Raw genomic sequence first — 17,127 nt, forward strand, 5'->3', positions numbered from 1 at the left:
GAGCAACCTGGTCTAGTGGAAGATGTCCCTGCCCATGGCAGGGGTGTTGGAAATAGATCCAACCCAAACCATTCTATGATCCTATGACTAATGGATTACTACTATGGCTTTCTTAGATTTTAAACAGGACCAGATTTATAAATAGACAAAAATGGGCCAAGTGCCAATCTTTGGTAGAGAAGTTAAATATCTGACTTACAGATCTACTATCTACTTCACTCAATACCCTCATAAATCAGGTTATAATTAGATAAATTAGACATAACTAGACTATAGAAGTGCAGTAGAGGCAAGGACATTGATCCTTATAACTCTTGAGAAATGTTTCTGTTTAGGCTTCTTCAGCCTTAGCTGTAATACATGCTGGGTGCACAAGGAAAGCAAGATAGAAAATCTGTTTTTCATAAGCTTTTTTTTCCATTTACCCTAATGAGAACCTACAATATGACCTGTATTAGCACATGTAAGTACAACAAATGGTGACAATTCTGCAGACCTAACTTCACTCACACCCGTGGTGTGTGAGACCTGAAAAGAGCTGGCCTGTTCTCTGTGATCCAACACCCCACACTTCATTAAACCCAGAGCATGCAAAATAACCTTGAAGAAGATGAGTTTTTGCTGGTGTGCCTTCTCGTTTCGGTGCTTTATTTCCTCGTAGTTTCCCATCGTTTTGCTGTTCCTGTGATTCTCTCCGCTCTCCTGAATTTGTCCGCACGTCTGAATGCTGCCTCCCATCCACCCCATCCCTCCCCTTGTAGCTCGCTCCTTTCCTTTCCGCAGATCTGTCTGTCCTCGCTTCTATAGAAGCAAGTTTTGGCAACATGACCGGCCGCACCTCCAGCTGTGATTTGGACTGGGCGGTTGGCGATTTTATAGCTGGAGGTGGCACAGGAGGGGGTGGCAAGTCTACAAAGTTGAAAAAGAACAACAATTAAAATGACATCATACACTAGTAAAACTAAGAAATAATATTTAACTTGAACTGAAGAAACAGACGCCCTATTTACTTTCAGGCCTCCATCTGCACTTCTCTGTCCAGCCCAGAAACTATTATGTTATTGTTAAAACTGCTGAGGGGTATTTTTCCAAAGCCTGAGCTTTAAAAATGCAAAGATTCCTTTTTCAAATCACTGTATTTTCTTAATAATAATTACAAAAAGCTTTAAAGAACTTTAGGCACTTGGACATTAACATATCAGTTATGGATATTTCCATATCTACATAGATATCTACATTTCTTTGTTGATAATTATAATTTTTGCTAAGTCCATTCAAAACTACAGCACCTTGTGCTATAGTTGCTCAAGGTCCTTCCTGTAACAAGCATTAAAGAAAGTTGGCTGGGGTGTAAGAATGTGTATTAGATGCACTGCTCATATATGCAAGCAGAAAATGTATTAATTAATGCACTCTTCTTTCAAAATGATAGATTAATATAACATACATATCCCTGACATCTGTGAATATAGCATGTTTTATATATATATATAAAATTCTCCCACACAATCAACAAAGTAACAAGCTCTCAGGAAGAAGAAAAAAAAAAGACACAAGATTTTGAATATTTCTCCTTAAATTAGCACATCTTAAGGGGTTCTAAAATTACGTGTATTTTTAAGTAGTATTTATGAGGCACATATTAATTACTTAGCTTTTTTTTTCTATTCCTGCTTAGCAAGTTAAAACTAGAATGTGCAAACTGTTCATCAGGAGACAATAGTGCTCTGGAATTAAAAATGTGAAGGAAAAAATGTAGAAGTTAAACAAGGAAGAGACAATACAAAAGTGGTTCACAACAAAGCTGTAGGAACAAATCACATTCATGTAAGAGAATAGGCTAAAAAAAGGGAGATGTGAAAGATGTTTCTGAGGTTAATATTCTCAAGTAAGATTGCTAAAAAAAAATAACAGCACTATTAAAAAATGTAACTTCAGCATTTTATAATAGTGTGCATTCATTCTTTCTAGTTCCACAAAAATCTTGTAGCAGCTGTGTTTTTCAAACACCATCACCATATATACAGCTAATTCACAGTCTATTCAAGAGAACATTTCAACTGAAAATTAACTAGATTGGCCCAAGAATAAAGGTAGTACTCCTGGAAAAAAAAAAAAAAAAAAAAGGAATCTAACACACGTATGAATTTGAGTATGTCAGATGCCAGACATTTTTGAGAGGTTTTCCTGTGACACAAAGCACAAATTACTTCATCTAGCCATGAGGAAATGTGTAGCAATGCAGAATTCAGTGCTCAATACAAGCTTACTGGGCATCATCCTCTGTGTTAAACTGGTGATGTAACTTGGAATTGACCTGGATCTGTTTTAAATGAGACTGGATATTTTATCAGTTGTCTGGACTGGGATGACGAGAAAGAAAGATGTCAGCAGTTTATTTCCTAAGGTTGGACATGCTTCAGGTAAATAAGATCTGTAACATCATTCTTACTGAATTAACTCTACCCTAGGTGATCCTGCTCTGGCAAAGGGGCTGGACGAGATGATCTCTAGAGGTCCCTTCCAACCCCTACCATTCTGTGAATCTGTGAACTCCACTGTCTTGATTTTAAAAAAACAGAAAAACCCCTACCACATGTCCCATGAAAAGCTCAGTGCAGCAGACCATGTCAGATCCAGAGCAAAGGTTATCAAGCATAATAATTGTTCTTCAAAAGGAAGGCTGGAGATGGTGATGGTTCCCACCTTTGGCAGAATACTTTCAGTGATTATGGAACTTGGTCAAGATTTAAAAAAATAAATAAACTCTTCAGTAGCCTGTGGAGATTCAAAGAATGTTTTCCTTTCTCAGGAAAACATCCTTCTCACAACATGTCCTCTCTCAGAAAAAGACGTACTGAAACGGAAGTGGATGAAGATTCTCAGAAGTATAGGCTTCTGGAAACACAGTGGTTGTTCATGCAATATCTTGTGCCTCTTATTCCCCACTCACTGTCTCTATGAAGTTATCAGAGCACTGAACAGCCCATCTGTTGAGCCTGCTGATGTTAAGGGAGTGTAGGTACTTCACATCAGCCTTTTCAGTCATCCTTGGAGCCAGCCTCCAACAGCTGTGGCACGGCAACACGCTGGCTGAATACCAAAGGGAAGGAACCAGCATCTTTCCTGTAGCCTACAAAGTACAACTTGGGAACAAACTTCTTTATTCAAGAATCCTCTCCAGCTACACAGGACAATGAACAAAGTGGTGGCAAGTGTTGACTATGAAAAAGAAAGATGCATTGATATAAAGAGTTTCATAAAGCGGCAGTAGCTCTGTGGTACAGTAATAACTAAAGTGATATCCTCTTTCGAGAACATTTTTGCAACCTGCAGGGAAACTATAAAAATCTTCATTATAACACAGTACTCCTTGCTGAGAAGAATCCTTTACAGAGGAAAAAAACCCCAACTTTTCAGAGGTCAACACTATTACACCCCTGTGGTATTTATTCTAACAGCTCAGATCACAGAGAAAATCCGGATTCAATCCTCCTCCTCAAGTACAAACTGGCACATTTATTGAAAGGAAAATGGAAGCTTCCATTGTAAGGAATAAAAAATAAATCACAAAGCAACATCAAACCAATACAGAGAACTCAGAAGTATTTGTTAAAGGTCAGCTGTGCTCACATGTTTCATTCATGCCTATGTATCACTGTTGTACTGCTTCCCACGTAACTAAAACAATTAATGGATGCCATTTCATAGCACGGTCTACAGGGGCAACCTTCCATACATGGCTTTTGAAAGGAGCCGTAATAATTTTCTAAATGAGAACATATACAGGAATCATGGGATAAGGAAAACACCACTGGGGAAAAATAATCTGCTAAGTTAATTTGGCAATGAAGTGGAGAAACCACAAATAAGCACAAAAAAGATGAATGGTAAGTAGTGACAAACGAGGTAAGTAGGTTTTATAAGGCAACTCTCTCTTTCAAGCTCTACCGAGCCGTAGATTTCTACAGTCATACCCAGAAGAAAACAGCACGGTTACAGATTTGATGCAATACCGGAGATGATACAGAGAAGATACATTTATTTTTTTCTATTGCATATTTATGCAGGCATGCAAAACTCAAGATCGTTCCTGACTCAGTAAAGCTTTAAGATCATTTAAGATCCCTACATACATAATAACTACAGCTACTATTATTCATGTCCTGAAGTTATGTTCACGCTTTATCTTTCAAGAAACATGGCTCAAACTGTACCTAATAATTGCATGAATTATACATTACACAGCAAAACCCATTATGCTGTATAAAGCAGTGGGTTGTTGGGGTTTTTTCAGCCTATACGTACATTTACATAATGCTTTTATCAAAACAATTTTCACTCAAGATAAACTGCCTCAGTAACAAAATCAATGTCTACAAACTATCTCACAATGGAATCAGAAGTAAGGCCTGCAAAGAGAGCAAGTATCTGAAAATTATGACCATCTAATAAGCTGTTTTTCAGCAAAGGTAAGAAATGCATTCCTACTTATTGTTTACTTTGCTGAAATTTGTGCAGAGTAGATTTTTTTGCACTGTACAGGCAGAGGGAGACAAAAGTACAAATGCTGACGTCATGCACAATGGCTTAAAATTTCAAAGTGAAAATTCAAGGAAATATTTGGCAGAAATTCAGCTGCCCTAACACCATGGCATTGATAACACAGCTAAATAACCTAGTTGTGGTCTCACCTAGTTAGCTGCGATGTTAGTATTCTTCCCCTTTGTCATTCAGAGATTTTACAAAGAATCAGTATTTAAAATCTCATGTGAACTGTCATTGGCAAAATTGCTACTAAAAGACCAACTGAATCGAAGCAACGCCAAAGTACTTGTAACCTTTTCATTTAAATGCTTACAATTCCAAGAGCTTGTAACTACTAACAAGTCAATTCAAGATAGTTCAGGTGACTTTCATACGTAAGTATATAAACTCATATATGTAATTTGAGAAAAGACAAAAGTATTCCTTTAAAATTTGGTTTCTTAAATATGTAAGTAGGTCAGACAAGGTTGAGCAAGAAGATACATCTGTTAGTTGCTTCTTGTTATGCGCACTTAGTAGTTAACTCTTTAAAAGGCTAGATGAAGAGCAATTATAAATTCATACATTTTAATCCTTACCACCTACTGGGCAAAGATTTTTAGCAACAAATTTCATCGCTTGGATGAATGTCAAGGAACAAAACAACTGAGCTGAAATCCCTTTTCACATAAAGCAGAAACTGATTTGAACTACTGCTACCAGAAAATACAAAACTGTTACTCATTATACAATGCAGAGTAGATCAGAGCGCACTATCCTTTATTTGAAAAAGGGTAGTAGTTGACCTTTTACTGCTACGTTATTAACAAACACACTTTCAGAAATACCGATCTCTTTCACAAATCTTAATGTATATAGAAAAAACCCATAATTTTTAAGACTTACATATATTGCTGCTGGTAATACTCTTGGCATTTTCAACCATCCACGCAAAGATTTTTAATTTATTTATATATTCTTTCTGTCAGCCAATCATCTAAGTTCTTCATGAGGCTGGTATTTTATGAAACTGCTACAAATACTAATTCAGGTAATTTGTGAACAGCATAAAATCCTTTATATGTAAAAGTAAATTCCATTTTAGAGGCTGAGAAATTAAGGAAGCAATGTATTTTTATCTTTTTAGTATTTATTCAATCCTTCTAGCCACCAATAAATGCTTAAATTTTGAGTATCTGCTTTGTTCTACAACAAACACATATATGTTCACCAGCTATGAGGAGAAAATCTTTTTATTGGGCACTCCTTTATAAAAACGATAAGTAACAGTGTGACATCAAGCCAATAGAAAAACCTAAGTATATTTAGGAAGGGTCAATTGTTCTTGAATGTTTCACTCATGTCTCCACGTCACTCTTCTCCACTTAAGGAAAACAGTTAGTAGATATTATTTTATAGATACTTCTAAAGGGACAATATACTAGATGTGGCTGTTAAAATGGACAGTTAGAATCTTCAATAAGGTTACAAATACACTTATATAAATGGATTGAGGGGAAAAAAAATAATTTAAAAAAATCAAAATCAAACAAGCCCTTCAACCTTTGAACTGGGTTTTATTAGTTCTGCAGAAATTAAAGCCATAATTCGCTGTTCCCTGAATGACCACACTGTATTGCACACTAAACAGGTTAGTGGAAATTCTTACCTAATTAGAAAATATGCTGAAGTAAGCAGGTGTTGTATAACGCCAAACAAATATTGATCATTGTCAAATCTATTGCAGTATCTAACCACAACACTCCATAATTTAACTTTGTATAATTACTTTCACAAAAACCTGTCATCAAGCACAGGCCCAACTCTTATTTATTCCTGTGTTAGAAGAAAACGGCCACATAAAACTCCTGTTCAGATTTTATTTCTGATGTCCTAGCTGTTGTGTTTGTATCGAGGTTTGATGCTCAGCCAATTACTCAGTTAAGAGCATTCTCTTCAAGAGAATAAAACCTGATAAAATGTCCATAAAATCTTGGAAAACGCCATTACAAGGGTCTCGTAAACGTAACATTTCTGGTACAGTTTTGAGATTTACACCTTGTGTTGTCCTTTCACAGAAGCAAACATGCACAAAACCACTGTAATAACCTCTCGAAATCAGATAATATTCCAACAGCTCAGTTTCACTGACAGAAGGGGCCTGGACATAAGCCAAGAGGCCCAGGTGCACTGTGTCATGCCAGTATTTAACGCAGCCTAATATCAGATAGATGCTAGTGAGAGAAAATACTCAGAATAAAGTACAGATAATAGCACGGACAACCACTCATTGCTAAATTACTTCTGCTCATCGTGCTGTGAGCTTTGTATTAAATTTTTTCGTCAAGTGGCAGGAATCATAGGGAGAAGTGGTTCAAAACTCCCTTCTTGTAACCCTGGATAAGGATCTATAATACTAGGCTTTCATATGATAATGGCAAATGATGCCCCTCTGAAAAATTTCAGACTGGTAATGAAAGTCCTAATCAGATTGTTGTTGTGGAGAACCAGGAGGTGGGGAATGATGCCTTTCCTTCCCCTCCCCCCCACTAGCAAATTTAGCAAACTTGACAAGATGGGTTAAGTCTTGGAGAATTTATCTTACATGAATTTCCAACAAAGCCCGTGGGTAGTTTTATAAAACTGGAAGGTAGTGCTTTAATAAAAACTGCACCACCTGAGGCATTTTCATTAAAGGCTCTCTCTAGACAACATCACAATGTTTGCATTATCCTCCTACACCCCCAAGAGAATACAAGCACTACCTTTTCAGCGAGAGTTGATATTGTGTGTGAAGGCACGAGAGAAGATGATTAGATTTTGCTTTTACTCACAAAGTAACCGCCTACAACAATGCTGTGATCAGGATTAAAATTCACTGATTTGTGCTGTCCACCATTTGAATGGTAAATTGTGGGTTGTTTTTTTTTTTTCAGGAAAAGAGATATTCTGAAGGTTATAACAGTCAGTCATGTGAATGAAGATTTTAATCCTAACCACACATTATTCTCAATGACTGTACTATTTATGCTATCTGGGCTCTTAAATAATGACAGTAATTAGCCGATTAGGACACTACACAAAACAGGTGCAAAGCTGTGGAGTGGAAGCATCAATGTACAGTATTAAGGAACTCTGGCATTTAAAATGATTAATCTGTTCAGTGTGTTTAGCAACAGGAAACACAAATCACTGAATTCTGAAACATAATGCTATTTCTGTGGAAAAATTTCACACACATGCACTGAATGCTTATTTAGAAAGGTTCACTGTCGTGTTCCACCGTTTCAGCGGACTCACCATCTGTGTAGACTTCTCTGCGCAGATGTCCTGGCTGGTGTTTTTGCTTTTTGGCAGGTCGGACCTTCTGTATTACAACAGCACTCATGTTGCTGTCAGTAGACACAGGGCTGGTGGGTCTAGGACAGTGTGATGCATGAAAATGTCTACGGCCTGGAAATTGTTACAGAACAATAGCTATTATTTTTCTTATCTAAAATAAGATGTTTCATACTTTCTCTTTTTTTCATGTTGGAATGGTCTAGCTACATGAAACCTGAAAATACACTGTCGGAACACTAATAAAACTCTCATCCTGTCTGTAATCAGTTTCAGGGCAAGCCGTAACTACCTTGAAGAATTGGTATCCTGTCAGTACAGGAGGCTGGCTTAGTTTCACAGAAATTGTTCACCTGGTAGGCAGCTGGTAGCTGCTGCCCCAGGATGCCGAACGCCATCGGCAGTCAAGCGCAGGCAGGCTTCCCACCTTCCAGGGGCAACAAAACACTTTAACTCTCAAGGCAGGTTTCACCTCCCCTAGCTCGGGCAGCGCAAGGTCACCCACGCCATATGCAGAGCAAGACGCTGGCAGGTCTTGGGTACAGAGGCCTCCTCCGCGGATTTGAGTGAATTATCAGGGATGCAGCAGGGAGGTACGACTGGCACTTCACCATGGCTCATTTGCAGATAAGAAGTGTCACATTTTTAGGATGGGTAGTCAGGTATGGCCAATATCAATACATAAAAATCACTGCATAACATCAACTTGACTGCTGTAAAATTATTTACCTGTAATAGTAATGGGATGTAAAAAGACCTTTTCTAAATATATAAATTTATACACACATATAAAGAAACATTTATATGAATGTATACGTATAAAATGGATAAAATTCTGGCCACATGGGTATGAATGGGAGTATTGCCACCTACTTCAGTCAGCCAGGATTTCATCCAGAATTACTAAATTACCTCCCCTCTCACTTTTCATGATGAACAGCTGTGTTGAAATGAAACTAGACTGTTAACTGGAAGAGGATATCAGAAATGGGAGGAAGGTTGCAAATCTGTGGAGTCAGGGTGGTCGCAGTTGTGACAGAGTACCTCTTCTCCAGGTTTGGCAGTTTAATAGGACTGATTGGCAAAACATTCATGGATCTGCTTGAAACCTGCATCCCTCACTGTGGTATCCTTATTTCTTAGCTTAACTACAGTAATATCCACTGGGCCTAGTCAGGTTACTCATCACCTGTATATACTCAGTGTTACTAGTAACCAGCAAGTTGTAAACATTAAATATTTCAAATATAGTATTTTATATGTCTAGTAGTGATTCAGGAGGGAAAAAAAAAAAAGGAAGAAATATATGCATAAGGCCCTGCTGCATATCTGTAATCTATAATTTAAACTGGAATCAATAACAACTGTCAGATTTTGAAACCAGCAAAACCCAGCTCTCCCATCTAATAGAGGGCTAACTCACCTCCTGCTGCATCCTGCATTTGACGTCTGGCTACTTTCAGGCCAGCGTATTCTGCAGCTGCTGCAACAGCCTGTGCAAAATCTGCATCGGTAAAAAACGATCCATAAAAAATAGATCGCCCACTTGAGATGTTATCTTCCTCAGAGGCTGAACCCCAGCCATTGATCATGGACCCTGTTACAGAGCTCTCCAAATCCCCAACGCTGGAGGCAGGTGTCTGCTCAAGGCCACGCAAAAGGAGCCTTCTGTTCTGCATCTTGGCAACCTCTATGTCTGCCTCATCCTCTTCCTCTTCTGGTGCGTCAGTATCCATATCAGAGACCAAGGGCCCTGAGATATATCCATAGGTATGTGGTGGGGAGATAGGCCTTGGAGGGGGTGGAGGACTCACAGGTTGACGTCTGCATAAAAACACAAGGGTAAGAAGAACCGAAGTCACATAGCATAGTCAGAGGGATTAGTAGATTGATGAAAGTATTTCTTCTATTCTCCAACAAGACTGACTTGCCTTTTTAAATCAACAGAATTTATATCTGAAAGGTTCAGAGCTGGTTGGGGTTTTTTAGTTTTTATTTTTGCTGTAAATCAGAACTGACTGACAGCTGTGCAGTTAGAAATCTACCACAAAGAAATCGGATTTTTTTTAATACAGTTCCTTTACCACTGATTTTAACAAAAATTGAATTACTTTGCATAAAGCTGTTAATTTTTCCTGAAATAACACATGTACAGCTAGGGGAAGAGGTGGTTACAGTTCATGTGACTATTAAAAAATATTACTTGTTCACCCTTGAGAGTATGAGCAGGAGTCTCTGTATATTGCTCTAGAAGCTTGAAACTATCAATGTCAACAGATACCTCTATCCAAGCAGATTGTTCCATAGACACTGTCTTCCCTCCACCCACCGCAGTGATTCAGAAAGATGTGAAAAGAGATATTGCTATGTCATTATTTTTTAAATTGGTCTAGGTGATAATATAAAGAATTCTCTACTATAATGTTTGTTCTAGGTCTTAAGGGTACAAAAATGGCAATAGATGAATGGGTTAATTCAATTGAGCTGAAATCATCAGTAATGATGTCTCCAGTTTAAAGAGGCAAGGTATTAGATATTAGATCAAGATTCAGTTTAGTTAATACTTCACTCTGAAGTCCCAGGCAGTAACACTGTCAACAGTTTTTCTTTACAGGGTCACAGGCATGCTCTTTAATTGCCGTTTGTCTCATAGGATGAAATTCTTTCTGCTGCAATGGGTGTACTGTTGGCTTTGCTTACCAGGAACTTCTACTGCAGTCTGCTTTACAAAAACTTCCAAGATAATTTTCCTGTGTCAGTTTTTCCCGTCTTATTATCTCACTGACACATGGTGACTCTCATCAATTAATTCTTTTGTTATTTTGGGGGATACAATTATTTTATTTTAATAAATGGGAATACTTCCTAATTCTGAAAGAAAACTTAGCAAACTAAAACATAAGAGTTTGTGGCAAGACGAAACTGGAACCTCCCTAGCTACATCATCAAGCCAGTTTTCCACTTGCTGTATACTAAGTAGCGAATAGAATGAAGAAAAGGTCAGTTAGGAATATATACCCAATAATAATTTAATACCTGCCCTCCCATCCTCAAATCCCAGAAGCTGTTGCTGCATGGCAATCTCTACCTGCCTTTGACAGGAAACCTTTTGCCCAATAAAGTTTTACTGCCTTAATTTAAAGCTCTTGAGGCAACTGTCCTTGTAATATATTTGCCCATCTTCCTATTCTCTAGGTTTTGGTATCAGGAGACAGGCAACTGGTTACAAAATATGTTAGGGTTCTTGAAAATATAGCTGGCCTGCCAGCCGTTAAGGATGGACTAATTGAGAGCAGCTGGTTCATGGGCATACACAACTAGCAATACTTCTTTCACTGTAGCTGATGCAGTGGCTCTCACTTTAACAGTGACACCATCTCCTCTCTCGGCTCTCGCTTTGACATTGACATCATTTGCTATCTCACTAAATCTTTAGCTTTTTCTCTGCTTCTCCACTCTTCCAGAACACAGATTTCTACTTCAGTTTGCTATACTTCTAGCAAGCTGACTGGACAGAGAAATATTACAGTACACAATCACCACCACAATCATATTCTATATGCCAGGCTCTGATCAGAAATTGAGATAATATTCAGCAGAACTACAAGTAAAGCAAATAAAAAGTACAAACCCCAGTATTTTAGACATAATTTTCAGTATAAAAGCACCATTTAGAAAACATCCGAAAACAACTGAGCGAAGCACCACCCAAAAGGCATTCCTAATTGGAAAGTATCGTCACACCATATTTAAAATGGACACCCCCCTTCCAGAATGGGCTGCAGCTGTTGAGCACAGTACATCCAACTCCTCAACAGCAATGCCATGGGTGTATCAAAGCCGTTAGATGGAAAAAAGGTAGTCAGCCAAGACTTAGAAATCAAGCAAACAGAATTATGTGAAACTGATGAGATGGAAGTAGCAAAAAGAAAAGATTTTTGGAAAAGTAAGGAAAAAGAAGACAAATGTAGTCACTTAGACTTCCAGCAAAGCTAGACTTTGTAGGAAGAGCAAAATAAATATACATTTCATTTTTTCAGTCCACTTGGTAAGTAATCTGTATGCTTTAGGACCTTAAATTGGAACATCCTCCCAGCTAATTCTGTCTCTACTTTTGGTGACTAGCCATAACTCTTTGTGTTGAGCAAACAATCTATTTTCCAGGCAGTTGCTGGCTGGTTATGTGTGTTTGCATACATCTGCTCCAATCCACTGCCTACTCCATTCCATATGTCAGTGCGTGTCTCCCACTCTACAGAATATGGTACCTGAAGTTCTGGAAAGTCACTCACAGCACATCACTCGCACAGCATTTCCCATTTCCATTAGTGTCCAGCTAGTCAACCTCTAAATAACCCAGAAAACTTAAGTGATTAAAATGAACACTTCTGCGCCCTGACGTATCAGGGCCAATGGAAATTACAGGAAAATATTATTAGCCACTCACTAATAAAATAGAGTAATTGTAAAGACTCAGGAAGATAGAGGAAGAGAAAATGCCACACAGAACAGAAGTGTTACAATAAAGAAAACAAAAGAAGGCAGACCAAGCAGAAGCAGGGAGCAAAAGTAAAAGCAGATATAGGCCCTTTAAAAATAAGATTAATAACTACTGCTTACTTAAAAAAGGGAAACATAAAAATGAACTAACTTTTCAAAAAACATTCTGGAAAATACATCAATAAATGCCCAGCACACTCTATTAATAAAATCAGAGTCCTACAGTCTAGTCAGCAAGAGCAAACTCATTTCATCATAATAGGCCTGCATTTCACTAAAAATAAAAAGTATGACTAGAATATTGCAGGTAAGTTTGTATATTTCTGTTAATAAACAATATGTGCAAACCACTGGTAGAAAAAAGGTAATAAAAGAAATATAATTTGAGGTGGAGAGGCTGCACCTTCTTATCAAAACGCAAGACAAGAAAGCATCATACATAAAAAAACTCATTCAGAAGTCATTGTTTTATGGAAGAGAAGCTCTGAGAGTACATATGCAAAACAGTTTGTACTAAAAGCTACTCAGAGAAGGAACAAAATTCCCCTGTAACAAATACCTATCTATATTAATGTTGGTCATTCCCTTAAAATAAGGGTAGGTGAAAATGTTACGAAGATTTTGCAAGCAACAATTTCCTGTATTTGGATTTATGAGAAGAGGAAAATCTATAGGTTATATAAATTATATATTTATATATATTCATACATATTGGTGACAAGTTAATTGCACAGTTACTGTGAAATAATGCATGCTATTTTATGGTAATAATGCAGTAAATCTATTGGAAACAATGGAACTGTAATTATATGGTAAGCTGTGTTAACGATACCACTTTAATATCCTGATGACTATGAATTTAACTTGTGTCAGCTTCATAAGCACTGTAAAGTGATATACTGCATTTCTTTCCATGGTATAATAACGCATCTTAATTACGTATTTCTTAGGTTACAAATAGTTCTAGCATCCTGGATTAGAAGTTAACATTTAACAGAATACATAGCATGGGGAAAATCTTGGCCTCATTGAATTCAACAGGAATTTTCAGTGGGGCCAGGATTACTTTTGTCACATCTCTCTCGCTATATTTGCATTGACACACCTCCGGTCAGATTGGTGCTGTATGTGTCCCAGATCCTCCTGACAGTCCTGTAACATGGGCTGGAGTTCTTCCTGGGGAGAGGGGGTGAGAGTGGCAGTTGACTGATGGCTATAGGAGACAGCGGCTGGAGAGGAAGCTGCTCCTCGGACAGGTGGAGTAGGGCCTCGCTCATCTTCTTCCTCTTCCTCTAGCTCATCCTGCTGCAGATACATCCTTGCAGGTGGGACAGGACAAGCAATTTCTTGGTCATAGCTAAAATTAATTTTTTAAGAAAATAAGGACTTAATTTTAATTTTTTACTGTGTAATTAGCATATCTGATACATGTATAAATAGCCCAGAAAAAGTCTTTGTTATATGTGCTATTGAAAACAGCTTAGTAAGGACGTACTGAGTGGATGTGTATCACTGTCCGTAGTGGTCTCTAAATAGCCACACTACAGCTAGTTGAGGAACACCAGAACAGTACTGAAGGAAGATTTCACTGCCAGCTTACAGGGCAAATTCAATTAACTAGTGATTAAAGTGAGAAATGGATGATGTATTAATTTTTCTTACCTCTCGTCCACTGAAAGACTGTAATCTTCACTATTGCTGTGGGGAGGTGGATGTGCTGGAGGGGGCGGAAGAAGATCTGCCCAGTTCATGCCAGCTTGCTTGGGCGCCTTTGGGGTCCGAGCACCTTTCTTGTGCCCTTGACTCCCTATGAATGAAAAGCAGTTCGCATTTGTAATGTTTTTAAGCATCTCCTTATTGCTGTGCTTTGAAAACAAAATAACTGTAGTCCCTCCTAGATCCTTTTCATTCCCCTTCTCTGGGAATTTACTGTTTTGCTCAGTTGGAATAAACTGGCATTCCATTTTTACATCAGTTTGTAATTGTAGCTTCTTTGTACAATTAATCTACATTTTTAGGCACTTGAATTTAACCAGAATATTTACATAGCATGGGAAAAGCACATGGGATACAAAACTTGAATTGTTAATAAATAGCCAAAATGTGATAAAACCATAAATGAATTTTATATGCAATATCATTAAGAGTGAGCTTCCTACTTCTATTAATTACATTATAGATTATCATCTAAAACAAATGAGCTGTAGACATATTTTCTAAAGTGCCTTTATACTATTTAATTGCTGGAACCTAAAATACAATATGATACAGATATGATCTATTAAAGTTCCACTGTTGCATTAAGTCACTGAATATCTGTAATTTGTACTTGTCCACTGAAATGTTTTAGGCACAATGAAATTACTAGTTTTATTCTAAAGGGCAGGTGCAGTTGAAAATAATTGCTGGAAGAACTAAAATAACAGAAAAAAGAAGGATGAAGATCGATGAAGTATGGCACAAATGTTTTCAATTACTATTACTGGGAAATTATAGCTCATAATAGAACAATGCAGCTTTAACAGTTCCAACAACTTTGAGTAAGACCAATTATTCAGGTGGTGTTGAATTTTAACTTTGGACATAGCTATGATCTGAACTGACTCTACCGTTGTTCCTTGGTATACATTTTTATCCTTCTTTGTTATCGTTCCTTCTTTAATTGTACATAAAATCACTGTATTTTTGAGTATGTTTTAGAATCCTTCATATTTCTCTCTTCAGCAGAGGCATGGCTTTATATTACCACAGTTATGCTTTATACACATGATTAAATACGTTGCAGTGAGATTTAGGAAGCTTGTTCTTCTTGCTACTGCTGTCTCACGTTTTCCACTCTTATGGATTGTAGTTCTGCTTATTATTGTCCCATATTAGCTGCCAGAAACAAATATTTTTAGCTGTGTACAATTATTTTTCTGGTTTCTCAGTATGTCAAGCAAGACCCTAACTATCCCAAGGCGACCATCATCTGCATTCTCTACCCTAAGCACCATGATATATACTAGGTTCAGAGCAATTAATTTATTATTCTGGTCACCTTGCTTCATTCCTACTTGCATAGGACCATAAATTGTTAGCATTATGAATAACCATAATAGGTGTCAGAATGGAGAATACCAACTTCTCAGTTTTAATTTGTATGGGTTCATACCCCTGAGATATTTCATGCTGAATTTCACGTCTTAACATCATAGAGCAGAGGCTCAGCACCACATTCCGATGTTTTAGACCTGGGAACAGGAAAAAGGCTGGCTCCCAGAAGAACACCCCTGAGCAGCTGGAAGAATCGTGACCCGTGCTGATCTGACACCAGCCACCTAGAATTCGGGTCTCTCAAAGACACAGCAGGCCCATCTACATATTTGTGGCTTTGCTGTGCCTCAGCCACAGTCAGCTAAGATGGAGCACAGGTTAGGATTAAGCCAACTGGTCTCTCAAAGGCAACAGCAGAACAAAAGGTGAGAAGTCCTCATCTTGATTAGTAAAGTCCAGGAAGCTGCTGATTGTGACCATAACTCACCATATAATTGGCTCGACGTAAATAAACAGAGGCTAAGTATCAGACTTACAGTAAAGCTTATGTGTAGCTTCTGGTTTAGTTCTGAACAGCTCATACACCTCTACCAGAAATCAAAGCAGAAAGTGAACAGGTTAGATTATGATGAGGCACAGTAACTCTTGAATTGAACTATATTCTGTGGTTCCAAAGCACAGAGTGCAATTTCAGTGCCCACATCAACATTCTGCAGCAGAAAAAGCCGTCTTGTTTCAAGATTTTTGCAAAGGACTTTTGGGTATTTTGTATAGCAGATGCCGATGAGAAACAAAATTCAAGTTTATCTTTTGTCTACAGATGAATGATGTACAAGAATAGCTTCGACATATAGTCACTGAAATCTATAAAAATATCATGCATGCATGTGTTTTTTTACTAAATAAAATGTGTTTGATTTAAAAAAGAAAGTATTTCTTAAAGCAGTTTTGTTAGGTATCACTCAAATGTACTTGGCACTGGTGAGGCCTCAGCTTGAATTCTGTATTCAGTTTTGGGCCCCTCACCAGAAGAAAGACACTGAGGTGCTGGAGCGTGTCCAGAGAAGGGCAATGGAGCTGGGGAAGGGTCTGGAGCACAAGTGCTGTGAGGAGCGGCTGAGGGAACTGGGGTTGTTCAGCCTGGAGAAGAGGAGGCTCAGGGGAGACCTTATTGCTCTCTACAGCTACCTGCAAGGAGGGCACAAAAAGGTGAGAGATGGTCTCTTCTCCCACGTGACAGGACAAGAGGAAATGGCCTCAAGTTGTGCCAGGGGAAGTTTAGATTGGAAAAATTTCTTCACTGAAAGGGTTGTCGGGCCTTGGAATTGGTTGCCCAGGGAGGTGGTTGTGTCACCATCCCTGGAGGTAGATGAGGTGCTTAGGGACACGGTTTAGTGGTGGACTAGGCAGCGTTATGTTAATGGTTGGACTTTATGATCTTAATGGTCTTTTCCAACCTAAAAGATGCAATGATTCTAAATGTTCTGGTATCTTCAGCCTGTTTATGAATAAGGCTGCCTTGGGTGAATAGACCCAAGAGATGTAACAGAAATCATTAACGCACCATGAAGGTAATACAGAAATTAAAATGATCATTTTTGTAAAAGCTGAAAAAGAATTTCTATGACTTGCCCATCTGGAGGCCATAATTATTATCACAGAATGATAGAATCACAGAATGGTTTGGGTTGGAAGGGAATTTAAAGACTATCAAAATCCACAACA

The 17,127-nt window shown here is 38.0% G+C and overlaps 1 protein-coding gene across 1 annotated transcript in view; it reads right to left on the reverse strand.

The window, feature by feature from the left end:
* Window positions 1-510: 510 nt before the first annotated feature.
* The window catches only part of LOC104506740 (roundabout homolog 1-like), a gene marked incomplete at its 3' end in the record, with an annotated part of 45,871 nt that continues 29,254 nt past the window's right edge, over window positions 511-17,127 (reverse strand). Inside the window, exons 9-13 of the mRNA XM_010147796.1 lie at window positions 14,029-14,173; window positions 13,472-13,723; window positions 9,290-9,690; window positions 7,828-7,980; window positions 511-909 (exon numbers count right to left, since the gene is read on the reverse strand). Of these exons, the coding sequence (XP_010146098.1) occupies window positions 511-909; window positions 7,828-7,980; window positions 9,290-9,690; window positions 13,472-13,723; window positions 14,029-14,173 (1,350 nt within the window). The remainder of the gene's footprint in view (window positions 910-7,827; window positions 7,981-9,289; window positions 9,691-13,471; window positions 13,724-14,028; window positions 14,174-17,127) is intronic.

This window comes from Eurypyga helias, unplaced genomic scaffold, assembly GCF_000690775.1.
Source record: "Eurypyga helias isolate BGI_N326 unplaced genomic scaffold, ASM69077v1 scaffold8770, whole genome shotgun sequence".
Classification (NCBI taxonomy): domain Eukaryota; kingdom Metazoa; phylum Chordata; class Aves; order Eurypygiformes; family Eurypygidae; genus Eurypyga; species Eurypyga helias.